This window comes from Varanus komodoensis, unplaced genomic scaffold (genome assembly GCF_004798865.1).
Source record: "Varanus komodoensis strain SLA01 unplaced genomic scaffold, ASM479886v1 scaffold1, whole genome shotgun sequence".
NCBI classification, from domain to species: domain Eukaryota; kingdom Metazoa; phylum Chordata; class Lepidosauria; order Squamata; family Varanidae; genus Varanus; species Varanus komodoensis.
Window position 1 is genome coordinate 36,936,925 of NW_025335268.1, and position 27,119 is coordinate 36,964,043.

General features: G+C 41.9%; 1 protein-coding gene across 6 annotated transcripts in view; it reads left to right on the top strand.

The window, feature by feature from the left end:
• Positions 1–1,206: 1,206 nt before the first annotated feature.
• CNKSR3 (CNKSR family member 3) overlaps positions 1,207–27,119 on the top strand; it is a 70,276-nt gene continuing 44,363 nt past the window's right edge. For 3 of the 6 annotated variants that reach the window (XM_044422432.1, XM_044422450.1, XM_044422469.1), the window contains exon 1: positions 1,207–1,383. In XM_044422432.1, coding sequence (XP_044278367.1) covers positions 1,332–1,383 — 52 coding nt within the window. In that variant the 5' untranslated portion in view covers positions 1,207–1,331. Of the gene's footprint in view, positions 1,384–12,345; positions 13,045–16,708; positions 16,830–27,119 lie in introns of those variants that run through there. The other 3 variants (XM_044422478.1, XM_044422459.1, XM_044422442.1) reach the window with 3 other exon arrangements.

Below are 27,119 nucleotides of genomic sequence, written 5' to 3' on the forward strand. Positions count from 1 at the left end.
CAGGCAGAAGAGTTCAGGTACAGCTTTCTTCGTGAGATGCCAGTCTTTTAAATATTGAGAAGCATTTAATCAGATCAGTTCAATTCATAGACTGGGTTCAGCCCAGACACAAGCTTCCTACCTCAGTGAGCACTAGGTGGAAGAATGATTTTTCATCTATATATCATAGGCTTTTAAAATTAAGACCTGCAAGAATGTTTTTGTTCCAGGTTCTGAGGTCTCTCCTATCACAGGAAAAAAAAGAAAACAAAACCACCCTCCTCTGGCACACACAAATCATTGCCAGTGCGAGCTAAAAAAACAAAAGCAAAACAATACAGGAGACATCAAATTCTGAATATGTGTAATAATTGGAACTGTCACCCTCTCAAAGCTTGTTGGGGATACTGGCAGTTGTAGGGCATATCAGGAGGCCAGCAAATTAGGAAAGGTTCCTCAAAACTAGTGTGGTGGCCTGAGGATCTGAAAGAACCGGGTTCTAATCGTCCACGCGGCTCAGTGGGTTACTTTGAGCCAGCCTAACCTACCTGAGTTTAACAATGGAGTGGAAAACTATGCATGCTGCCTTGGGTTCCTCGCAAAGGAAAAAAGTGCGATATAAATGCAATGCAATAATATTTATAAATATTATGTTGCGAATCGGGCGAGAGCCGCTGATCTGTCGGCAATGTCGATCCACGTGTAGCTTCGTTCCTTCCTTTTCGGAGTCACTTCCAGCTGCCATGCGCCGCCCTCTGCCAGGCAAGCCGAGGCACCCCAAAGGAGCGGCTCGGAGCCTGCGTGGGCGACGTCGGGTCGTCCTGGGTTGGCTTCCGTGCCTTTCTCGAGTTTCACTCCAACCCCCCAAGCAAAGCGGCTCCAGCTGGAAAGCCCAGCAAGCCCGCGATCAGATCAAAACAAAAACAACCTCCGCGACTCGATCCAAGATCCGGCGCTTCCCTCTGTCCTGCAGGGGGCACAGCGGCAGCAGGAAGCCGGAGCAACGGGAGGGCTAGAGAGAGATGGGCGAGCGGGCGGGCGGAAGCTGGCAGCGAGGGAGAGAGAAGTGCCCGGGCAGATCGCTCAGCGGGAGCTCGGAGCACGTGGAGGAGGAGCCGGAGCAAGCGGGAGAGGCTGGCCTAGGGCCGGGGGCGGAGCGGGACTGCCTGGGAGGGCGGGAGCCTCGGCGGCTGCCTGCTCCGATGGGAGCCCGAGAGGGGGAAATCCGTGATCAGGGGCTGGGCGAGCGGTAGCGGTGCTCGTTCCCATTCTGAATTCGGGATCTCCGGGGAGGGGGAAGTCAGGGTTCTTCAGAAGGAACCCAGGGTGTTGAGAGCTCCGGATCGAGGACCATGGAGCCGGTCAGCAAGTGGAGCCCTAAGCAAGTAGTGGAGTGGACCAAGGGTAAGAAACAGGACTCCGGCGGCTGCTTTTGCTCCTCTTTGCTCTTCGAGCCTGGATCTGAGAGAGACTTCTGTGTTTCCTGCGCAGCATTTGCTCGTGGCTGCTTCTAGCCCTCTTTTTCCTTCTCCCGAACTTTCCCTCTTGACTTGGGACCGCGTGTGGGGGTGTTTGGCCGTCTCTGCTCTTCGTCCCCCCCCCGCGACCGCCCGTTCTCCCGCCTTCAGTTCCTGCCTGCTCCTGTAGCATGCTGGGCTGCCTTCTCCGGAGGGATCATAACTGCAGTTAGCTATCGTTCGTAATCCAAAAAGTGCTTTGCAAGATCGAGTTTCCTGGCTATTACCAGTGCGCCCTTTTTTCTAGAAATCCAGTCACTCGTCTAAACAAGCAAATCAGCCCTGCACAAGCTGAGCATCTTTTGGCAGCTTGGCGTGGATTCCTGGGCTGCTGGAATTCGTCGTGTGGTGCTTTCCTTCTCTAGAACTTACGGAGTGTTTCATTCACATAAACAAAAGCAAGCTTCAATAGGCGCAGTTCTTCTTGTTTAGAGGGTTAAAAAAAAGTCCTACAACTCCCAGCATTCCTCCCCCCCCCCTCCGTCAGCTGGCTGGCGGGGGAAAGCTGGGAGCTGTAGGATGTAGTTTCTGCCTGACCAAGCATGGTATTCCACCCTGAGTATTCCTGAGACAAACTTCATTGAAACTTTGCACTTACAGGAGTGATCAGAGGGCAGGATAGTAGTACCATCCACTGCTTTCAAGACACCTTTTACCGTGGTTACTGTCCACATTAATCAGTTCTGCTTTATCTCTTCAACGGGCATCAGGGGCTTTTGCTGGCAGAAATGGGTGCCACTGTAGCTGAAAAATGCTTGAAACTCCATAAATATTCTTTTGAACAGATGCGCTTTTAGCAGTACATAATTATCATTTAGCATTAAGACTGTTAGGCTCTATGCACACTTCCATGGGAGAAGGTCATTTTAAACTCAGCAAAGACACATGTGAGCAAACATATCCAGGGGAAAAGAGAGTCCATCCACTTTAGACTCCACTTATTTTCTCATTAGAAACAAGGCAGAGCATCCTAAAGATGCATTATGTTATTGGCAGTTTCTTTGTGGAGAAACATTCCTAACAGATGATCCTTTTCAATAATATGTGGTCTAATGGTGTGCTACGAGTTGAGGGCAGGAAGAGCTGCAGTATATCATACCAGAATCGCCTTTTTAGGATTCTTGGTTCCTCAAAATAGTTTTCCTTGGCCAACTTGGCTATGCTGCTGTTTTGTTTGAGTGTCTATAAATCAGTCAGTGTGTATAGAGCTGGTCATTCAAAATAGATAAAATTGATGATTCCCTTCCTACCTCTTTTTAGAATTCCACTTCATTTTTAAAAAGTGTACACCAGATAGCCAGAATACTGGAATTAACATTTTTTAAAATCCACAATGTAAAAGTGTGGACTTCTAAAGTCTGGTGACTACAAATATGGACTCAGCGTTATGCCTGACTGGACTGACAGGGTATTGTAGTTTGTTTTGTTTTGTTTAATTATCACTTCACTCTAACTTGAGCTATTTGAAGACTTCAAAAGAGCAAACTCTGGAGGGTGTGTGCTAATTGAAGGGGCTGTTCCTTACGGTTCTTTTTGTCAGTTTCTCATGGTTTTACTATCCCATTTTGGCTCAGACTTGGAAATTAGTGCAGTTAAGCATCTTTCAGGGAAGGCTGTTTTGACCAGGATACCTTTTTATCTCTAATGTTTTTTGCGTATTTTTTATCTGTTAACTGAACAACTGCCCCGTTAGACATTTTTCCTGCTTATGTGTAGACAAGTAAGCTGCTTCCATTTCAGTTGTCTTTCAAAGCAATGAATAATACATGTAATTAGACTCAATTCTTCCAGCATGAATGGACAATGTTGCTGAAAAGTGTTTTGTAAGCAACATTTTTGCAAGCAAATATTTAGAATCTGTTCTAGATGAATGTGCTAAGGAGGCATCATAGATAATGATAAGAATGTCCTGATAACAGCTTTGCATTTAAATTGGTATGTTATCCAGGAAAATGTTCTAGCTAACTTTGAGGCTTCATCAGTTGACTCATGCATGGAAGCGCTCCCGAGAGTGGCTTTGTGTGCGTGTGTGTGTGCATGGACATTTGTCTTTGTTTCTTAAGGTCTCTTCAAAGAAGCACAAATCGGAGGTTCCTAATTGTTGCATGGAGGTCATTTGGTGGGGGAAGTGACAGCAGAATGACATTCTTGGGATACTGCACAGCCGGCTCCTAGCTTGTGCCCCATGGGCCTCTGGCTTGTTGCCCACGGTCAGTGATGCAAGATCCTAGTCGTGCCTAGCGTTTGCCAAGTCCTACAGTGTAGCAAGTGGGTGGTGTGTCCCTTTGGTTGACCACTTGTGCCTTTTGCAGAAAAAGGAGTTAAATATGGACAAAAATTCCAAAACGCAAAAGAATTACATTTCTATATATACACCTGTGAGCTTGCTAAATGATTGTTCTTAAGTGAGATAATTTAGATCAAAAACAAAAGGTAGCATTAATTTGTTTGTAATAATCGATCTTCTCCATTCTGACAATTTCTCAACAACTGGAAGAGTGGTTACTTGTAGCAGAGCAGCATTCACCTTTTCAAGTATCCTGCCAGTAATAATTGATTTGTATGCCAGCGATCCATGCTTGCCAATTTGAAACAGCAACTTTCACATTTGTGCCATAGGTGATATGAAAGGGGCCCCTCAGTTTGAAATTGTTCATGGAGCTCATGGGGGTGGTGCTGTTTCGAACACTGAAGTAGGGCTGTAATTTTTCCTAGTCTTTTGGAAGTTGGAATCCAGAGTTATGGGACTCAGCCAAAGGTGCATGTAAAGTTACTGTAAGGATAAATAATGCAAAGGTGACTGATCCAATCAGATTGTGATCTATTATACAAGAGCTGCATTCAAGTAGCCACTGAAGCTCTGACTTATTTAACAGTGCTGCCCAGGCTAGAGAAGAGACATGCTGCCCTGGATACCAAATAGTTTAGTAATAGAATGGACTGATGATGAAACATTGCTGGAGAGCTCGTCTGCTTTAGCATGGAAGTTCCGAGTTCACATTTCAACTTCTGTACAGACCTTTGAGTTGGCCTTGGGCTATTCTTTCACCCTGACAACATGATGCTGTGGAAGTTCCCATCATCTGAAGACCTGCTCTGTGTGCCACCAGCATTGCAGTTAGATTGGTGGGGCAAAGCCTTTTCTATGGGGACATTGTGCCTGGAACTCCCTTCCCAGTGGGATTAGATTGATTCTTTTCCTGTGCACCTTTTTGCACTCAGAAGGTGTTTTTATTCTGCTTGGTTTTCCATAGCAATTATCACTTCTGTTCAAATTGTGTCACTCTGTTTTTAAGCCTTGAGAGTCCTTGACCAAAAGATGGTACAGAAACACTTTAACTTTCCTTCTGTAGATATGTAAAAGGCTATGTATACAACTAATCACATGTTCAGTACCTGAACTTTATTCAAACTCCCAGCACTTGTGAGAAGCTGTATTCCTGATTTACAAAGATCTGTATTTACCATCCTGATGTTCTTCTCTTTGCTACTACCATCCTGCCCCAAAGTTGTTCTTGGAGATTAGCGGACTCTAGAGCGCACCCACAATCCTTGAACATAAACCATACTGACTGGAGCTGATGGGAATTGTGCTTCAAGACATGAGGAGGCACCAGGTTCCCTACCCTTGTTCTGGTGTGATCGTTGATGCAACACAAAGAATTTCAGTTAGAATGGAGATCAGCAGCCAGGATGCAAGTGTGGCTCAATGCGATTTTGGTTCACAGAAGGGTTTATCAAACTTTGGTTCACAAGGTTCAGTTTTGTGCTCACATCCATGTAAACCTGCATTGGATGGAAACCAGTATGTGAATAAAAAATTGCACATGCAATTTACTATCAATGAAAACCTAGTTCATGGGTCCTCAAACTACGGTCCGGGGCTGGATCCAGCCCACCACGTCCATTTATCCGGCCCTCCATGCCCATTTGGACCTGCAACCCACGTGTCGCACGGGAGGCGGCAGTTTGCCTGCTCAGAGAAAACGATCACCAAGTGAGCAAGGTGCTGCCTCGTGCGTGTGCCCGCCCCCACCTCCCCTCTCTGCGCATGCCTGCCCGTGTCTTGCTGCACACCCCGCCCCCACCTCAGCGCACACGCCTGCACACACCGCCCTCGCCGGCCCGCGTGCATGACCAGGCACCACCTTTCTGGGCTGTGCCCACCACCGGCAGCTTTCAACTGGCCCCCTGGTCAAAAAGTTTGAGGACCCCTGACCTAGTTTAAATGATCTTTGAGGGATTGTCATGTAACATGCATAGCTTTGGTAAATATGCCTTTTATACATGCTTCATTTTTTTCTACCACTGTTCAGTTTTTTTTTGACATGTTCAGAAGTTTATTTCTTCTCCAAACTGAAGGGTACACTTACCTGAATCATTTAGGAAAAAATCGCATCATTATAGTGTGTGCTTCAGTAGACTTGGTTTGTTTTCTTCTGCTGTTCTTTTCAGCTGAGCCTCCCGTAATTAACCCTGGCTTGGGCCTACCCACAGTTGGTGGTATTAACTTTCTGTTGGATGTGTGTGCTTTGAACAGGAGGGGTTTTATCTGACAGAATGCACTTTCCTGTGCACACCATGTGAATTGACCTCTCAACTGAACATCAGAAGGTTTCTTAATGCGAAAATGTGCCTGATGAGTTTGTAATAATGCAGTGGGCTGGAAAAAAGTGAACTCTTCATGTGCACATGCTAATCTCGTTCATTGCTTTTGGACATCACAAGTGGCATTTAAAAACATGTAAGTAGCTAGATAATCACTTTGGTGTTAAGTTTCATCAGAGTCAAGAAAAATTGCCTTTTTTGGCAGTGCTTAGGCTGCTATTTCCAACCAATTTTTAACCATTTTAATCATGTTATATTAGCTTTTATGGGGAACCAAAAGAAAGAACATATATTTCAAAAATAGCTTTACAAAGACAAACATTCTAGGTTCTATGGACTAACATCCATAGATTATCAATTTTACATGGCTAACAATAACTCGAAACATTAAGAACTGAAGAGGAACTGCTCTGGGAGTGGAGAAGAATCTGTATTTCACGTCCTTTTAGATAACTTGTCACTTCTGTTAAGGAAAGTATGAATGGCTGCAGTATCACCTTCAGCCTCTACTATTCTTGAACATCTTCTCAATAAGGCTTCCATAGTTCGGAAGACCCCTTGTCATGCTTCTGAGTCATAGGTTAGTGTTCCCCCTTGAGATCTGTGACTACAAGTCCTGTAAACCCCAGTCAGCATAGCTAATGTTCAGGGATTATGGGAGTTATAGTCCAAAAGATCTGGAGGACAACAGTTTGCCTACTTCTGCTTAAGATTAGTGAAATCCAAAAACATGCTAATAACAAATGGCAGGTACAGACAAATGGTCTTGTTTCAGGGCCAGCTGCAGTCAAACTTGAAAAGAAGGCCTGTTAGTCTCCTAGCAATAGTCAAAATTCCTAAATTAGCCTGTTCCAACCTGGTGCTCATCAGGGGTTAGGACTTCCATCAATTCAGAGGCCTTATTGGCCATTCTAGCTTGGGATGCCCATGATACTCAAAAAGTTTCTGTATAATCTCTCAGAACCATTAATAGATTAAGGAGGACCAAAATGTCCTGTATTACAGTAAGTCAGGAATAAGAGGAGGCAATTAGATAGCATGCTGATAGGAATACAGCTCATGTCACTCAGCTTTCTCCTGAGAGTTGTTGCTGCTATATTAATGTACAAGATCAAAATGCTTTAGGAATGTAGGAACTGGAGGAAATTGTTGGGAGTGACTATATCTATCTTCTTACTGTTTTATGGAAAAACTAAAACATCCAACTGAAGTTCATCTGCTTTTAACTTTTTTTAAGATGTGCCAAAATATGTTGCCCTTTGAAACACGTTCTTTGCAAATGTATTTAAACAAGCATAGTTGAATCACTAACTTGGGAAAAAACCACTGTTTACTATCTAAGCAAACATGGTTTCTATTTGAAGTTTTAAGTCTTGCATTGGTTTATATTGGCTTTTTCCTGAAATTTTGCTCTAAAACAATGTCCAGTGGGTCATCTTAAAAGTATGTTTTAATGTCAGTAGACTAAGCTGTATAGATTGCACGTTCAATATCCAATCTCAGGGTGAACACTGTAGAGCACACTGTAGCATAATTATGTTCTGATAAACTACCATAATCAAGTCCTTTGCTTACAGTTGTTAATCTGCAGCATGTGTTACTCAAGTGTCTATATTTTTTAAATGCTCAGTACACTTTTCTGCAAACTGAGCCTTCTGATCTGCACCATATGGACCTAGCTGTTTTTCTTGGTGAAAACATTAATCTGTGTACTTACTTCACATTAAAAAAGCAGCAATTGGCTGGCTGGCATCTTAAGACTTGCAAACGAATGAGACTTGATTACTGGCAGAATTAAGTTCTGTGCATGTACTAAATGTACATTTAGGGATAGATCAACTCTTGAAAAATGTTTGGCATAAATACAAGGCCCTGCATATAATGCTTACATTCCTAAATGTTGATGTATCCAGTAAATTAGATAAAATCTACTTTTAAATATTATTTTTATCAGGCTTTTAAAACAGTAAAATGTGTTTAGGATTTTTATATTCTATTTACAGTAAACATTCCTCAAAATTTGGCTTAAAATTAAATTGAAATTCAAACATGTTAAGGTTTGCATACTATCACTCTTAAAACTGTTCTTTTTTCAATTAAAGCCTCCTTTTTTGAGAAAAGAACGAACAAACTGATAGAAAAACTATCTGACTCTTGTGATCATTATATATTATTATGTGTGACATAGTAGGCATGTATTTCATTGAACTGACAGCCAAACTACCTGGAACATTTTACTTTTATTGCGAAGACCATGTTTGGACAGTAATGTAGTTGAGAAACTACAGTGGTGCTTTGGCTCACGAACTTAATCCATTCCATAACTCTGGTCACGAGTCGATTTTGGTCACGAGCCAAGTCAAATTTCCCCATAAGGTTCAATGTAAATAAGGTTAATCCATTCTGTAAATATTTTTTAAATCACAAAAATTTGAAACAAATTAACAACAACAAAGTAAAGTACAGTAAAGGACACTAACCTAGGTGGCGGGGGGAGGTTATTGTTTGGAGGGAGAGTCCAAACGATAACCATGCGATAACGATTGTGCTCGGAGGGGGGGAGATGACCATGATCACAATCATTCTTGTGCAGGGAAGACGGGCGCGATTGTGCTCGTGCAGCGAAGATGGCCGCGAACGCAATCATGTTCGTGCTGCAACATGGCCACGATTGTGGTCATCGCCCAATGTGGAATTCGTGACCTGAGGCAAAATTTATCTGAAATTTCTGTTCGCGACCTGATTTGGTCATGAACAGAGGCGTTCGTGAGCTGAGGTACCACTGTATGGTGTCCAGCTTTGGAACATGCAAGGATATTAAAGCAACTCTAAATGTTAGTTTAATACCTTGACTTATTCAGAACATAGTTTCCTAGTTCAGACAACACAGAAAACTATGATTAATTGCTTGTAAATCGAAGATGCTGTGCACACAGGTAAAAGGTGAATTCAGTTATTGACTTATGAATCTCAGGTATGATCATCTGAACAGGCTCATGAGGAAAATACAGTTTGGCTCAGTAACTACCAGCCCTTGCCTATGAAAAGTTTTTGGTACATCCACTGCAATCTTGTCCATGCTTACTTGGAAGTAAATTTCATTGTATTAAGGAAGGGTTAATCTCAGGTAGGTGTACATAGAATTATAAGTCTAGTTTACAGGTAAATGATCTTGCTTATTTATCAAAAAGGATGACAAATAGAAACCCTTAGCTTCACAATTGCTTTCCTGTTCTTAAAAAGGTATCTTTGTGAAAGCAAAAACATGGATTCTACATGACCAGAGTCATTGGATTATACTGCATTATAACAGAGAGCAGAGGTTATGTTCTCTGCTATATAAGATTGAATAAGAAAGCTAGAAATTTGATTTAAATCAATGCTATAAATAGGTCTTCCCCTCTAGGATTTTAATCATTCCACACTGCTGTGCAGTTGTACTTTTAGAAGTTCTTAAACTGTTTTCCAAAATAATAGGGTAGCACACCAACATTATGTTTGCCACAGCACACTGTGGATATAACCAGTAAACCCTTTCTTACTACTATGAGATACAGTGGATTTAAAACAAAACAAAAGCCACAGCAGAATGAGGAAATACGCAAACTTTTGTTGTTATATATCTCTTATATCTCAACCCTAATCCTTCTTCAAAAGCGCAGAGAATTCCCATCTAGAGTGTGGGCCAGGCCTAGCAGTTTCCATGCTGGAACATAGTGTGTAGGAGGCTCTCTCCACATTGAATTTCACATTGTAGTGGCTCCCATAGTGACATCTTTTGCAGCCCTCTGATATCTTCAAAGGGCCCAACTCTCACAGGGTGATCCCATGTTCCCAATGTCCTGTGTTGCCCCAGTCAGTGTTGGCTAAAGGGGCAGGGGCTTGGATGACAAGTCCTCCACCTACTATCCCCCTCATATCACAAATATTTTGTTTTTTCTCCCTCTGGGCCCATTACATGGTAATACCCAGAAGGAGCATGCAAAGAACACTTAGGCAATTTCTCCTTGTCCTCAGTGTTTGGGCTGCAGCCCCACTTGGGAGGGTGGCGAACAGGGAGTGACAGCAAGGAGGAAGGGAGAAGGGATTGGGGGCCAAGCAGTGCTGAGGAGTGGGATTCATCCATTCATTCCTTGCCTATGTCAACCCATGAGGCTGGCCCCGACTCCGTTCCTGAGAGATGTGGTAGTACAGGCTTGGGGAGTAAGTACTACCTGTAGTACTAAAGAGTACTTTAATCTAGAGTAAGCCCTGGTTCAATGGCTTTTGTCCCCGCAAAGGAACAGCTCAGTTCTATGCTGGGTATTTCAAGTTTAGTCTCCTTCCAATAGCATCTTATTTCCAGTCAGTGATTGGAGATAACAGCAGAAGAAGCTTGCCGACCAGATGGAGAACCCCACAGGGCCACTTCTGGCCTTTGTAACAACGTTCCTCATCCCTGGTGTAACGTCCTGAAAAAGAAGTCCTGTGTTTAGTTCAGGTTTGAAATCTGTTGAATGCACATAAGGTGGATCCCTCTTTTCTCCACAGGAAGCCAAACAGAGCTGCATGTTATGTGTGTTCAACATATGCTGAACAGATTTGGCCAAATGTATGCCAGAGAGAAATTCTTTCTTGATTATTTTTTCAGATGTGATCTGAACGCACTATTGAAAGACTACTGTTAGTCAAAGTAACCTCCACATACTGTACTGGTATAATATATTAGTGAATGTTATCTTGCAGTATATATTGCCTTGTCAGCAGTGCCTTTTAGGTCACAATTTTGATGCAAGAGGTTCTGTTATCTGCTATCCGGGTGCCACTAGGTACACATTCATGCAGGTATGAATTTTGCATTTATGATCGCTCTAGTTCAGATGACATATGAGGTACTTCTTTCTTGCATCCATTTTTACCTTCATAAGAACCTTGTGAGGTAGGTTAGACAGAGAAACGACAACTGGTGAGCTTTTTCAAAAAGGGATTTGAATAGGGATTTGAACTGAAGCCTCTGTAGCATTCTCCCTTTTAGTGTGAAAAACACCAGTAAACTACAGTGCCTCTGAGAATGTGTTTCCTAAGGAAAAATCCTTGTTTCTGCAACTGAACATCTTTGTAGGAACAACTGAAGTCCTTTCATTATGTGCAGATGGCCAGTTAGTATTATAGTTCTTCCCAGGAATCAATGGCATCACAGATGTTTATGCTGAAAAGCTGCAAAACATGTATGGGTCACAGAAATAGGAAGATGTGCCACGTGGGACACAAGATCTTCAATCATTTGCTCTTTCTAACACACCCTTGAGAACATTTGACTTGTGTTGCTAGGTACTCAGTCACCTAAGATCAATTACGTGGGTGCCTTTGCGTTCCTATTTCCCAAATGCTTTGTTTCTGTCCTTAAGACTGAAAGTGAGGCCTGTTTAATTCAGTTGCTGAAGAATTTCCTTTGTTTTCTGGAGGTTAAAAATATATTGAAAGAGCTTTTGCATAATGGGTCAGGAAATGCTGTGTGAAGAGGCACTTTTTCAAAGGATCTGTTGCAATCCAACCAATAAACTGTAGGTTGCTCAGACTGATAATTTTAACAATTAAAAGAACACAGTGTTGAACAGATGTCGCACATTGTGTTGATATTAACTTCATTTTCTGCATATGCTGTCCATTATAGAGAAGTAGTTCAGTTATAGGAGAAAAATGGTCGTTCATATTTTATGAATATGAATAATCTTCCCTAATATGACAGTCTTCAGGTGTATGAGACTACAACTGCTGTCATCCACACCCAACATGTCTGCTGGCTGGGTATGATGGAATTGTCCAATGTATCTGGAGGGGTCCCAAGTTGGGAGAGGCTGCTTTAATCCATGCTTGGCTGTTCACTCTCGTGTTCTGACAGGAAAGAGTTCTAGTGAATAGGAATGTGAATATGAGCATAATGTGAAAGGGAATATAATCCACTCTGCTTGTTGGTTAGTCCTTCCAGGTGAGTAGTTAAGACAGACACGACACTTCAGATCACTGCTGTAGATCATGGATTTGGCTGCAAGTTTGATTTGCAAGCTTTCATTTTTGTGGGACAGTGAGAGGGGTGACAAAAGAGGCCAGAGTTGCTCTGTCTGTTTTTTAAACCTGAATTGGCTTTAGGTAGGACTGCTGTTGTAATACTCACAAGTATTACATATACTTGCTTTATGTGGTTTATTGGTATCTAAAGTACAGACAGCTGAACTGTGTTTGTAATTACTGTCTTTGAAACTGCTGCCAAATATGATGTGTAGGGTATTGGTGTCTGTCCGGGCTGTTGTAATGGTGCAGCAGTCTGGATTAGCACTGCTGCTTGTAGAACTGCCATCTTCAGAAATGGGGAGCACAGTTTCTGTTCACCAGACCATTGCTGCAGACTGGAAATTGGTGGCAGGCTACCATTGTTCATTGTGCTGCATTCCAGGGAAGAGAGTTGTTTCTTTGTGCTACAGAAGCACCTGATCCCCAGTGACTGCACAGTGGGACAAAGCAATTGACGCCTCCTGGTGTGGGTACATATGCTTCTGAGGGTCATCTATGTCATAAGCCATCTGCCAAATTATTGTCCAGTTACTAGCAATGACTAGATGAGTTTTGCACTTAATTAGAAGCCTCCTCTTCTCTCCCAACCTCATAAATGCCCAGGGGTGGCTTCTAATTAAGTATGGAAACATTCGACCCTGGCTGTCAGGGTATTGATCACAGAGGTTTTTGGTGAGTGAAGTTAATGTGGAAACTCCATGGCTCTGTGTGTCAGTGTGTAGCCTCTGAAGCAGGAATTGTACCCTAATTTGAAGTTTGCTTACAATGCTTTTATCTCACCTCTGCCATGGTCAGTAAGATTAAAACTTTAATAAACTGGTTGGCAGGAAGCAGTGATTCTTAAGAGAAGATGAAACCAGAAATTTCAGTGCAGCACCATTATGAAAAGGTACCTGTTATAGCTTTGTGTGTGTGCACACGTGTGTGTGTGATGGGCATGTTTGCAGACACATGTTTGTGTGTCTGTGCATGAGGAGCTGTTTATAGACCTTTGTTAACTTCTTTGCCTGAAAAGAGTTGCTCAGGGGAACTAGTTGAGACATGCCTAAAGAATGTGGATTGGAAACAAAACTTTTGTCACCCGGTGACAAGGAACTGGTGACAGACAGCAACTTATTATGGAAAACACCAGTTTCTTATACAAGGTTACTCTTATCACAAATATTTAAAGGAAGTTGGATACTTCCTTCAAATAATGAAATTATTATAATCCTGCTGTATATGGCCTGATATGTTTTCCCCTCACCAAGCAGTAGTAGAATGCTGGAAAGGTGTGAGGAACATTTTGGTTTCTGCTTAATTCTTAAAAATACAAAATGTGTTTCTTTTACTGCATCGGGAGGTATTAGTCTGAATGGCTGATGTGTTGACTGACTTCTTTGCCTGAATGGATGAACACTGGAGGTTTGCTAAACAATAAAAGAAAGCTGAAATTCTTTTAAAGGAACTTGGCAGTGCATGTTGGAAGGCTTGCTGCTCTGCACATGGACCGCTGCTGCTGTGAGTGAACCTTGACGGAGTGGCTGCAGTGCGCTAGACTGTATGCACAGAACACCGCAGCAGCGCAAGTTCTTCCACGAGGGCTTAACAGTGTGTTAGATGAGCAGAATGGGGACAGGTGTCTAGTCAGAGAGTAGGCTTGTGTGTGTGTCCTGGGCGGCGGGGACGGACCCATGCTAGTAGAGGCCAAGTTAGGTGAGTCTGGGATTGTTTATCAAAGACGCAGAAGTGATTTTGAGGTTAAAGGCTGAGAAAGTAGTTTTGCAGGTATTGGACTTCTTTCCCTTTCCCTTGCCCCTTGGTGAATAGTTTTTGAGCTAATTGTTGAACATACCAGTGTGTCACTAATCTATCTTAAAAATAAAGGAAAAACTGGAGTACGGCATGGGATGGGATATGGGTAGGATTATATTCCCTGAGATTAGGGTGTGTTTTCTTGGGTTTAATCAAAAGGAGCAAGCAAAAAATTGGGCAAAGTGGGGAGACCTGTATTGGTACAAAGGTCTTCAGAGTTTCCCATTCTGTGTATGTTAGTCATTCCCTCCTGGGGTAGGGTACAAGGAAAGGTGCATGATCTTGGCAATTTTAGCATCACTCTCTAGAGTATGGGAATGTTTTCCACTGCTTCAGCATTGTGAATGGGCCTTAAGGAGTACTTGACAAACATAGAAGTCAGCTGATAAATGCAGGTTTGTGAAGGAACATAAGGTAACTGGCTTGCCTGGATGACAAAGGCTTAATTTTCTTTCATAAAGAGAGCAAATAGATGAGCCTTCCTCCTGACCCTGCTGTGCTGAAATCAGTTGCCCATGTTTTAGATTGAAGAATGTGACTTAAGGGTAAGAATGTCCCCTTGACCTAAGCACATTAACTACTTCAATAAATTGCATTGCTGTTGCTCAGCTGATGCGATAAAGAATTCAGGAAAATTGCAGCTGGAGTTACTCAAGGGTGACATATCAGGCAGAAATATTGTGGGAAGTCAGTTGTGGCTGAATTCTTGAGCATACTGGATTACTTTTACTTTCTGAATGTTTGCTTTGCAAATCCAACTTCCCTGCCTTACTCACTGCAGGACTGGGATAAGTAAGCCATCTACAGCATGGCAATTTTGGTCCCTTCTTGCCCCTGCTTAAGTGCTGCAATGCATGATGGGTGCAGTGCAGCCTTGGCTACGCCGGTTGGGGGAGGTACAATGATCTAATGCATCCAGAGAACAAGTTGGAGAAAGCTGGCACAGCATCTTGCCTCTCCGCACCACCCCAAACTTAGATTGCCCGTTTGCTATTTTTCCCCCTTTAAATTCTGTTTCTAAAGTGATGCAAATCTTGTATTGCTAAGCTGCTTATCAACTTGGTATCTAAGCGGTCACAGTGGGAGCATTGTAGTGTGTTGGCTTCATTTGGCTAAAGGTTTCAGCTTGGTAGGAATTGTATTTACACAAATCCCAAGTATAATTGGAGAAGAATTTTAACTCCCTGTAGAACAGGTCACATGCCAGGCATGCCAGGACCTTTTATTTAGTACTTGTTCACAGAAGTATTAACTTCCCAGGTCCTGAACTTTCCTGAGAACCTAATGAATTATGTACACTTACTTTAATGGAGCTTGTGCTACTGCAGGAAAGATACAGTAAGAAATTTAATGTCCATGTGTATAATTTCACCAGGTATAACAAGGCATAACTTCACCAGCTGGCTAACTTGTTGTACAGAATAACATGTTTCAAATATGATTAAAACTGACTAATGCTACATGGTTATGGTAGGTTCTATTTATGTTTAGACATAATTGTGGTAGGTGTGTTTAAAGCCAAACACAAAAGTTAGCTTGTGTTTTGCTTTAAGTGTCATGCTACAGTTCAACAACTGATCTAACCTTTTCTCCAGTTGTTCAACAACTGGTCTAACCTTTTCTTCAGTTGTTTTGCTAACAACTCTCTGCATTCCTGACAATTGGCCATACTGACTTGGACTGCTGTACACTGAAGTCCAGAGTATCTGGACGGCACCAGATTATACAAAGCTGGTCCAGATTGCCAGTATGGTTTTTGTTTTTCAAAGATGACTCTGAATTCTTTTCTTTCAGGCAATAAAAGTATTTTCTTTTTTTCCCCTACCATAATGTAGAATTGCATTTAAGTTTTTGGTGGGAGGAGTTATGGCAGTCTACCATTTTGGCACTTGTGCACCAATGCAACTTTGGCAGTTGTGGATCCATCTGATAGCTGAGTTTGCTCTGAATGTCAAACTCTTGAGATTAACTGCAGCTGGGTGTTCCATCCTTAATGCAAGTGAGGATTAGGGAGCCAGAGGCAGGGGACATCATCAGATGCTGAGTTAAGAGCATGTTCCTTCTCTTTTCCTTTCCAGCAGATCTAAATAGAAGACCTTTAAAATACAGCTTTTTAATTGAGCTAGGCAGGCTTTTTGTGATGCAGGGTTGTTCTCAAGGAGCAATCAAAGTAATGTTTCTCAGGTTTGTTATCTCTTGCCCCTTGATTCTTAAACTTAAGACCCTTCCTCCCTTCCTTTCCCAAAAGGCTTGATACCTCCCTCAGGGAGGTTTGTGTTGTTTGTGGCCCATATGGCAAGAACATCTGATGTTTCTTCATTGGGATGCTCATTTGGCTTGTTGCTGGCCCACTGGTTTTCATACCGCTCCTCAGACCCTCCCAGTTCTATGGTGTCTCCTCCCAAAACTGAGATAGTTTGGTTCTCAGCAGCTGCCTGACAACTTCCTCTCATCAGCCTTAGCATTTCTGTGCCACTTTCCAACCTCTGTTCTTCTGTCTCGTTCCCATTCTGGGTCTAAACTAACTGGAAATGCTGCATTTCAAGAGAAATAACCCCATCTCTTCAGACAGGCTGGTGGTAAAGGTTGAGAGGAGCTGAGGCAGCCTGTATGGTTACTTAATGTGTTACACTGCTCAGAGCAAGCACCTGACTTGGATGTGAGGGCTTTATACAGCCTGGTATGTCCCTGTTGGCATGTGAGCTGTGGAATCAGCTGACTGTATTCATACTAGAACTGCAGTCTAAAGGGTGCCCTTAATCCACAGAGTTTAATCTTCCTGATTTGCAGAAGGACCAGAGTGCCGGTGGTACAGAATTAAGGCGCTGATGACTGGAAACAGGAGGCCCTGTTTTAAGACATCTGTTGGCACCTTACAATGTAAGGGTTTGGAGTATGTTCCTTTGAGGCTTTCTTTCTCTTTGATGTGTTCTGATACCTTTTCTCTTTCTTCTAAGCAAAGGCTTATGACTAGGCTGCAGCAGCGAATCTATTTATTTAACTTTTGTAAAAAAATGCCCCTCAAATTAATCAAGCAGTGGAGTTTAAAGGAAAACTAACACTGCTAAGTGTTATTGGGCATTATCTAACTGGTTCAGTCTGTTAGTGCAAATGACATTGTGCGTGGGGAGCTGCATTCTGGGCTATGAGCAGGAGGAGAACACAGGCAGTCCCCAGGCTATGAATGAGTTCCATTCCTGAGAAAATGGAAATTTGTATGTAAGTTGGATCACATATAGTCAGGCTTCCGCATTCACGGAGGTCAGGACCCCATGAACGTGGAAAAACCGTGAATAGCTCTAGGCCCCCTTCCTGCCCAAACTCACCAGTGCCTCCTCTCTGCAGCCAGGAAATGCTGAAGTGATTTCTCTCTCTGGACAAATGGGGCAAGAAGGCATGATTTGGAGGCCTTCCTCTTTTGCTCCCCCCTCCCCTGCCCATGGTGGTGATGATTTTCTGCAGTATTTTTTTAAATTAATAGGCTTTATGGCACTTTATTCATAAGTATGAATTATTTGTAAATTGGACATTCGTAACTTGGGGTCTGTCTGTACAGCTAAAGTTATGACTGCACAAGCAATTTTACAGCTGAAATAATTGATGGCACTATTTTGAATTTGCAAAATGACACCATTGGATGCTCTCCAATGATTTTGAATGCAAATATTTACATGTAGAAGAGACCTTTTCTAGGATTGTGCCTATTGCAACATGTATTTGCAGTGTAATAACAAAGAGAACTCTCACCTTAGTATTTTTGGTTCATATGTGAGCTGAAATGTTTTTATGAAGATTTAATTGGGTAACAATACTAACGAGTAAAACAAGCACAAATACAATATACTTGTGTAATGCTAGGGAATATTACCCTAAAATGAAATCTTTACAAATTAAGCTAACTGTCGCGATATCGTTAGAAGTGGCAATTCTTGACATGTCCACTTTAAGATATGCTTGAATAAAGGGACTACTAAGATCTTGTATTGCTGCTGAAAAATTGAGTCCCAAAACTGGAGCATGCTAATGTGCCACAAGAAGGAGCAAGGACATGACAGGGTTATCTGATGCAGGCCGTGCCATAGCTGAGAACCATGGCAGAGTACAGGCAGAATCCCTCAATGTCCACCATAGTCCTGCCGTAGTCATTGGTGGCCTGGGGTCTGATTGGGAAGTAATAGTCACTGGCAATGGTGGTTCCATGGTTTGGAAGGACCTTGGGTAAGACAGTGTCAATAGGTCCTTTTCCATAGTTTGTTCGCCTTAATACCATTGTCACAAGCTGCTGTTGCTTCCCCTCTTCCTCCTCTTTATTGCTTGCTTACAACAGAGAGCCAGGGAGCAAGAAGGCAGTGGCATCTACTGCTCCTTGTTCATTTATTTGATTTATATCCTGCCTTTTCATTTTTTAAAATAACTCAAAGTGACTCGTATCTTTCCCTTCTACCTTCTCTCAGTCTTATCCCCACAACCACAGCCCTATGAGGTAGGTTGGGCTGAGCGTCTGTGACTGGCCCAAACTCACCCAGTTGGCTCCATGGCTGAGTGGGGGCTAGAACCCGGATCGTCTGAGTCCCAGTCGCACATGCTTAACCACTACACCACACTGGCTCTCCTTCCATGCTCACCACCACCACCCTTGCCTGGGCCAGCGTGAAGGGCAGGTGAACAAGGAGGTTGTAACAGCAAACAAGAAAAGCAGTTCTAAGAGGTTTTGTCAGTAGACCATGGTTGCAGTATGTGTCTTCAGCAGGTACTTGGCCATGTCTGCTTTTTATGCCAGCCCAGTAGCTGGATGCTTCAGAGGTACAAGCCCCTGCAACTATTTATGAGAGATTCTGAAGGAAATCTACAATGTTGAACATAAATCCATAATCCACACTTGGGCAACACCTTTATTCCTCCCATTGCTCAGTGCCACCAGAATGCCAGAAAAGGTGTCCAAATGTTTTGAATTTTTGAGAACTTTTTATTAGTCCACATGGTACAAAACAGCAGTGGTCGCAGTGAGGAAGCAAGTAAAGAGATTAGGTCCTGCAGAGTAGACATGGTCTCAAACTGGAACTTGCAGACTTTCCATCATTAGTGTATTGAATTTAAGTGGGTATATACCCTGAGAAGTGTTTCCAGCTATCTTATTTATTTATTATTTATTTAAAACATTTCTATGCCGCCCCCATCGCAACAAAGCCTCGGGGCGGCTCACAAAAAATACAAAATAAAATACATAAACAATAACAAAATAACAATTTAAAAGAAAAAAAAACATTCATTTGTTTGAAATCCTCTCACTATAAAAACAAGCCATTGTGTGTAAAGCCTGGGACTGGTGTCCAGTTGAAGGCACCTAGATCACAGGTCAAGAGATTACTTTCATGGCAGGCTGTAGCTAATCCCCACGAAGCTCCTCATTGGCATGGAAATATACTCTTACCGCACAACCTTCCGACCAGCCTGTGGGCATTACAGCAGTCACTTTGGGTCCTTCCTTTTGTGTGCATTATTAATCTGGGAACACATCTAAGCAGGGGAAGGTGATGATGATGTGAGCCAATGATTTTTGTTGCAATCATCCAAAACAATGCCACATGGCAGTGGGAGGTATTCCAGCCCAACCCAGGTGTCGTCCCATGTTTTTCAAGGAGCCCAGTGCCAAGGTTGCAACATGGTTTCCTGTTCTGACTGTGGGAATAAGCCTCCAAGTATTAATTATTAGAGTTCAACCAAAGGAGCCCTTCTGACTCACAAACAAGTCCTGTAAGCACACAAAATGTTTTAAAGGTTGGAACAACGCACACTCTCAGTTGTGGACTGCACACGATGTTCTCTGAATACTGGGTGTGACATAGTGTTAAGCAGAGCAAGATACCCTGCAACATGGGCCCTTGTGCATGTGAAATATAAACAGGACTTGCACTGTATACTGTTGCTTCTGAAAGTTAAATAAACTTGACCAACTTAAACATGGGGCATTTGTTGACCTCCCAGAATAAATATTATTTGCACTTGCTTAAAAATGTATAAATAGGACTCTTCCTGGAAAGGTGTTCACTTGATTTCCCTGGTTAGCACAAATGAAACGTAAGCTGTTAGTAGGCAGTGAAGGAAATAAAGCACCCATGCAAAGGGGGATACTGGCCTTCTGGTTTTTACATGTACATTTTTTCAGTTGGTACTTGTTAGTTGTGCTCTAGAAAGTGCTTTAAAAATCGCTGACATACTCTGTTTCACATTTTCCCCTAGCTTTTGCATTCTGCACCAAGGAAATCCAAAATTTGCAAGATACCATATAGTGTCATAATCTCCAGAAAAGTGGTTGTGTTTGTTCAGTTGCAGCAAAAGCTAAAACCACAAGTTACCTTAAAGATTAGCATAATTTTAAAGGGTACAATCCTATGCCCGGGTGGCTGGAGAATGCAGGAAATTGTAAGACTTTCTTCTGCCTAAATATGCATGGGATTGCACCCTAAAACTGCAAAAAATGTCATGGATTAGTCAATTTCTGTAGTACTGTATTTGGGTTCAGCTGAAAGAGAAAATTGCAAATACTGATGTCTGCATGGTGGTACATGAAGTGTGGGCATCCAAGCAGGCTAAATTAGCTCAGCAGGTGGGTGAAATATGAAGGAGTACAAGAAGGCCAGATAATGGGTCAGTGTCATCTGTATTAGAAAAACTGAATACAGAAATGTCGGCCAAAGGAAAGCCTTAAGCAAGGCAATAGACGAGTGCAAACCAATGAGGAAATTAACCATTAAGAGGAGTCAATACACAGGAAGGACACAGAGAGGCAGGAACAAATATATTAAAAGGTATTAACATGGACATTAATTCCATCACCGGCCACCTCATGGTACTAATAGATGAAGTTAATTAATATGTTTATAAACAAAAATGCACTGTGCTCAAGGAAACTGTCTCAAGCAAATATTAGGCAGACTTCAGTTGTATTAGTCTATTATTTTTCTGCTTAAACATCAATGTATATGAATCCATAAGTCACCTTGGAGACCATGTATGGGCTAAATGGCAAGTAATGAATAAGTAAATAAAATATATTTTAATAAGTGTAAGATTCTATTACCTGGACTCTGCTTTCTTGTTGCTATTTTATGCTTCTAGTGCCAGAATAAAATGCTAGAATGAAATTCTTTCTATCCTGTTTTCCTGCCAACAGAAATTTAAATATGTTTATACAATTTGGATGGTATAGATGGTAGCAGTACAGGTTTCTGTCATACTGGCCAAGACCCAAGAAAATAAGATTGACATTGAAGTGGCAAAGAAACTGAGCTAGGAGTAAGGCACTTCCAGGTTCTAATGTTGCCATAAACTCACTAGGTTGCCTTAGGTGAACCACTGTCTCTTGATTCAGGGCCTCAGACCGATAGAACGTGAGAGGATGATTCTGGCTTACCTGACCTCAAGGGGTGAAAAATTAGTGGGCTTCAGCTCCTATCAGCCCCAGTCAGCATGGCCAGTGAGCTGATGGGAGATGTGGTCTGCTGTCATTCAGGCAGTCCAGTGTCTCTGCACCTCTGCTTTCTGGGGTGTCTGTAAAGTTTGCAACTAGGCGATGTGTGCAAAATCCTTTGAAGGCTTGTAGAACGGTAAAGGATGGGCAGGTGTGACTTGTTAATGTGCATACGCGATGGCAGGTCCTGTGAGGAAGGAGTGCCCAAGCAGAAGGATAGTACCATGTGCTTTTCATGGCGGAAATATGTCTGCTGTGACTCTTCCATTGAGAAAAAAGATCAAACCCTTTTTTGCCCCGATTCCTATATAGTAGACCAATGCGTTTGGTGAATGGTAGCCTCCCTGCAGCTCCCACAATTCCTAGCCAATATGGTCATTTTCTGGAAAAGTGTATGTAGAGAGGAAACAGTTGTTCCTCAAGCCTGGCTTCAGCATCTAGGCTGAGCCAGGGCTTGGACCATGGGTCTTTAAGCTGCGGCCCGCAGGCCGAATCCAGCCCGCCATGCCCATTTATCCGGTCTGCCATAGAGGTTTTGGACTAGCCACATGTGTGTGCACACACGCTCACAACGAGGCGGGGGCTTGCTCATGCAGAGATCGTTTTAGACTCACTCGGAGAAAAGGATCTCCTTGCGAGCAAGTGGCTCCTTGCCGCGCGTGTATACGTGCACCCCAGCCCATGCCCCCTGCCTGCATCGCCTTGGCGGCCCGCACCTTTCCACTGGCCCCCCCGTTAAAAAAGTTTGAGGACCCCTGGCTTGAATGGGCCTATAGCTCAGAGGTTAAGTTCCAGTGGGGCGCACTTCTAGATCAATGTGTATAGGATTGGTGTCCCTGGCTACCACTTGCATGTCCTAAGGATGTATAGGGTACATTTTCTGGGTAATGTTAGTCAGCAAAACAGAAGATTTTTTTTTTAAAATGTCATTTTAGTCATGTGAAATTTGAATTTGAAAGAGCTGTCAGTATTATATGGAGCTGTCTGTGACCTGTTGTTCTTGCAAAAATAAATTACAATGCACTCCTTTAATAAAAATGCAAGAGGCAAAATTAAGCCCTTAGGTTTGCTCAGCAGTACAGAATCACAGGTTCGAAGTATTGAAAAGGAAGCAAGAAAACATGAAGGCTAGCAAATTGGGTTGTAATAACCACACAGGGTTTAGCTATCAATAAATAGTATCCCTTAGTAGTACCCCTCAAAGTGGTTTTGTGGTGGCATTAGAACTGTCTAGACCTGCCTCTCTAGGACAGGTGTTTCTTTAGTTCAATTGATGCCACCTCCAGTTGCTGAAAGAAACCAGTGTTTGTAACTCACTTTGTTGAAACTTGAAATGCCTGGTGTCTGCAGAAAATCTGTGAACACACTTTTGTTTCTAGTTTGTTTATTTAAGTTTGGTTGATAGTATCGACTAATGTGTTGAAAGAGTACATTTCAGACAAATATAGGGGGTTGGTGAAATGCTCTTAAAACTTCTGTTGCCAATTGAACTCCTGAAGTTCCTCCTTTGAACTCAGACGCAGAGGTTTTCATTGTTAGTGTATCAGGAAACTGCCCCAACTTTTCTTTCTATCATTTTCCCATTTTGCAGGTTGAAGTACTGAGTTTGAAATAGTACCATCGGCATTCTGTGCCTGGCAATTAGTTTCAAAACCTCAGTGCTTTTTGCATATATTTGCACAGGTCCCTGCTATGAATATCTTTGAAAAGGATATAGCTTCCAAATATACCAGGTGGGTTTAGCATTTTGGATCAGGCTTTCTATTATAGGAGCTGTATGTTAGCCTTTACTGGAGTTTGGTCTTCTCTTATATAAACTTTCCCACCTTGACCAGTTTTGGAATCCTCTTGTCTGAATCCTTTCTCTAAATGGATGGCAATATCTTCTTGACACATTTTCTTATACTAAATTGAATCTACAAAGAAACCCAGATTTTAACCATTTGTGATGAACTTGGATGGTTAAGTTATTGGATCAACTAGTGGGTGGTGCTAATGAGCTTTTGTTGTTTTTGGATTTGTGTGCCAAATACAACCAAATGGTGATACTTGTAATTTCAACATTTGTTAGAATGTAAGTTTGGCCCTGCTGCTTTTACAGCTTCAGAGTTTCTTTCATTGCTGGAAACACTTGTCAAGGACCATCAGTTATAATGAACCACAATCTATGTTTTTAAATACTTAATATTGGTGAAGAAATATGATATACAGGGTCATAAACAAGAATGGAATAGAATAGGGATTTGTCCTATTTTGCCTAAGCAATGGATTGCCACTTCAGTTTCTGTATCTTAAGAGGCTATAAATCTCAGGTTGCACCTCACTCAATAAAAATTCCTTTATGTCTTTTGGATGCTGCAACATCTCTTTAGTAAGCATTTTACTAAGTCAGCTAATTGCAGGAAGTGTAACACAGCTAATGCTTTTTTTAGCCCTATGCTTCAGCCATATCTAATATTTGCCCCCTTTTTGGAGGAGATTATTGTATGGATAAACTTTGAATTGGAACATTTTAAAAGTATTTACGGATATACATGTTCTTTTAAATTATCTCTCTACTTTCTGGAAAATGCATAGTGAGTGCAAAAGGCTTCTCCTTGCCCTTTTGACAGCTAAAAGACTGATACTGCAACATTAGAAAAATGAGCACCCACCTCCTATAATATGGTTTGAAGACCTTACAATGCTTTCAAGTGAAGTTTATGTATAGTTCTTAGAAAGCCACAGTTACATCACATACATATACACACTTTAGATCCATGCACTGAAACTGATATAGTCAAGTATGTATAGCTACCATTTTCTGTTTTGTTTTGTTGAAATTTTATAATTAAAAATAGTAGCAACAACATAAGCCTTTGTCAGGCATTTTGTTTCTGTCTGCAGCGCATGAGGAGGGGATTGTTCTAGCTCCACTCCTTCCACAAGCATTTCTGTTGCCCTTTACCAGGGGTCGGCAGCCTTTAACACTCAAAGAGCCATTTGGACCCATTTCCCACAGAAAAGAAAACACTGGGAGCTGCAAAACCCCTTTGACATCTGAAATGAAGATAACACTGCATACATTGTTTTTTACCTTTATGCTATGTATAAAAAACTGTAGTGTGTTGCATTTATGAAATCAATGAACTGCTACACACAGAAAACAAATTTTTATTTCTGCATGCAACAAAAACATTTTGAACTCTGAAAGAAAAGATGCTGGGTTGACAGTTACTTTCAAATAAAATACTCAATGTCTTTTTGAGTCCTCCTCGTATTTATGAAATAAAAGCCGAACTTAAATTATCCACCTGCAGCAAACCAAAAATGCTGTCTGCTTCTGTGTGCCCTCATCCTTTTAGCACATGTACTGGAAGGTGCAGTCAGCTGTCAACCTGAATAAAAAAAGGACTAGTGTATGATACTTCCATACAGTAAGTAGAGTTTCTGCAATACAACAAATATAAATAATAGTCTGGTGAAATATTGGACAAACATCACTCTCCCAATGTAATAATGTTGCTGGAATTTTTATAAGAATCTTCTTAAAACAAGGAAGTAGATCTATCTCTTCATTATGATTTAGCTGCAGCTCTTGCTCAGTCACTAAAAACTGTTATTTTTAATCTTTCATTATAAACTAGTAGGACTCCTTTCATATATTTTGAATAGGAGAACAGCTTCCCGCAGAGTCAAAGTCAGTGCTAAAGGGCTATATGCATTAAACAGCAAACCCCATAAGTTCATCAGCAGTAAAAGCAAATGAATCTACCCATGTACCATTAAACATTCGGTTTTCTTCAGAAACTTTTCTTCGATATATCCATGGTTGGCCTACCGGGGGAAAAAGCTCAGTAAATCGTGAAAAGCTCAGTAGATTGGCATCTGTCACAGTGGGTGATGAGGAGGGAGCAGGGCTAGAGCAATTTGGCTCAGGGAAGACAACAGAGAAGGGTGTCATAGAGTAACCAGTAAAGAGTACGCACGCTTCATTACAATACTTAACAGTTTTCCTAGTTTGGCAAAGCTTCCCAACTGTTTTGGACTACAACTCCCAGTATTCCTGAATATTGACGATGCTGACTGCTGCTGCTGGGAAGTCCAAAGCATCTGGAGGGCATCAGATGGGGATGAGCACAGAAGTGGAATTTAGAAGAAACAGGAGGTGTTATCAAGGAAGTATTTTGTACTGTGTGGGGGGAGAGGCAGACCAAAGACCAGCATGGATGAGCTTTGCTAATCTTCAGATGAAGCCACAGACTGTGAAACAGTGTTTCAAAGTCTCCTTACAGCTTCTGTGTATGTATATGAACCACTGTTTCTGCAACAGCCAGGAAAAAGTGAAATAAAACATGATCACAGTGTTTGGATGGGCACGGCCCTCCTGAAACACTTTCTGGAAGTGTGATGTGACACAGACAACAGGTCAGTATCCACAAATCATCTGGGGACTGTGCTGAGCACAGTGCTGATTATTGGTAATCCTGTTGGGCGAAAATGTGCACGTGCAGATCCTGTGCATGAATGAGAACTCTCTGAACTGTGGTCAAGTATGTGTTGGAAATTAGACTTTACCACGCCTGTACTGATAAACGTCCTGGAATTCAGTGGGTGATCCTGGTGAAAGTAAACTTGAAACTGTAGTATTTGGATACAACCCAAAACACAGAGACACAGTCCAGCATTCTTTCACTCCATTGAAATTAATGGGACTTAAGAGTTTAATTATGGGATGAATTGTGTTCTTTATTTTTACTCGTGTGCATTGCTATGGTTAAATTTTTCTGTTCTTGGTTTACAGAGATATTATCTCTGTACCTAAGACAAAGAAGACTTGAAATGAGTACCACTGAAGACAGAGGTATCACAGAAGCCTCTTTTCTGAAGGATTTCTTGCTATTGTGTATGACTCCTTGAACACTCATTCACCATCAAAGGCCTCACTTTGTACATCTGTGAAACAAAGTGTGACAAAGGCCCATCAGGAGAATGTCCTTTTCAGTGGAGCTTTAACGTTCTAGAATATCTTTCTGCCAAGCCTGAATATACCAGCACTTTCCAACCAGGATTACTGGACTACAGCTCCTAGCCATTAGCCATGCTATGTGAATGATATAAAGATTATATTAGTGTATTTACTTGAAATCCTTATTTCCTCTTAATTCCTTTAAAAAAATGTTCTGAATGGTTACTGCAAGTGCATGTTTTACCTTTCTTTTCTTTCTCTTTGTCCTGTCCCTTTTTTGCCTCCTTTTCTCTGTACTTTTGTTACAATTGCAAATAGAAATAGCTAAAAAATTCCATTTGAGGATGATTGGAGCTGTAATCCAGAAATGTTTCTGCAGGGGAAAGGGAGCTGTGAACCAGTGCTCTGTAGCTTTGGAAGCTGCTTTTTAAAAAAGACCTTTGGGCTTCACTGAATCAGGTTTGTGTTCGCTATTGATATGAAAGGTGCTAGTTTTTGAGGTTAACTTCCCACTATTATTTTCTGTTTAATTTGGTTGTTGCTTGCTTCTTTTCTTATTCCCCTTTGTGCTTTATTGTTTGTGTATTTGCTTTGAATTTATATGATAAAGCAGGACATAAAATTTTTAAACAAACATGAGTTTGTCCACAGTCCATTTCTTGCACAGTTCACTGTGCTATATTATGAACCATTTTTTGCTTCTGGAAAAATAATAGAAAAAGTGCCTTTGAAGATTGCCCTAAGGCAGCCT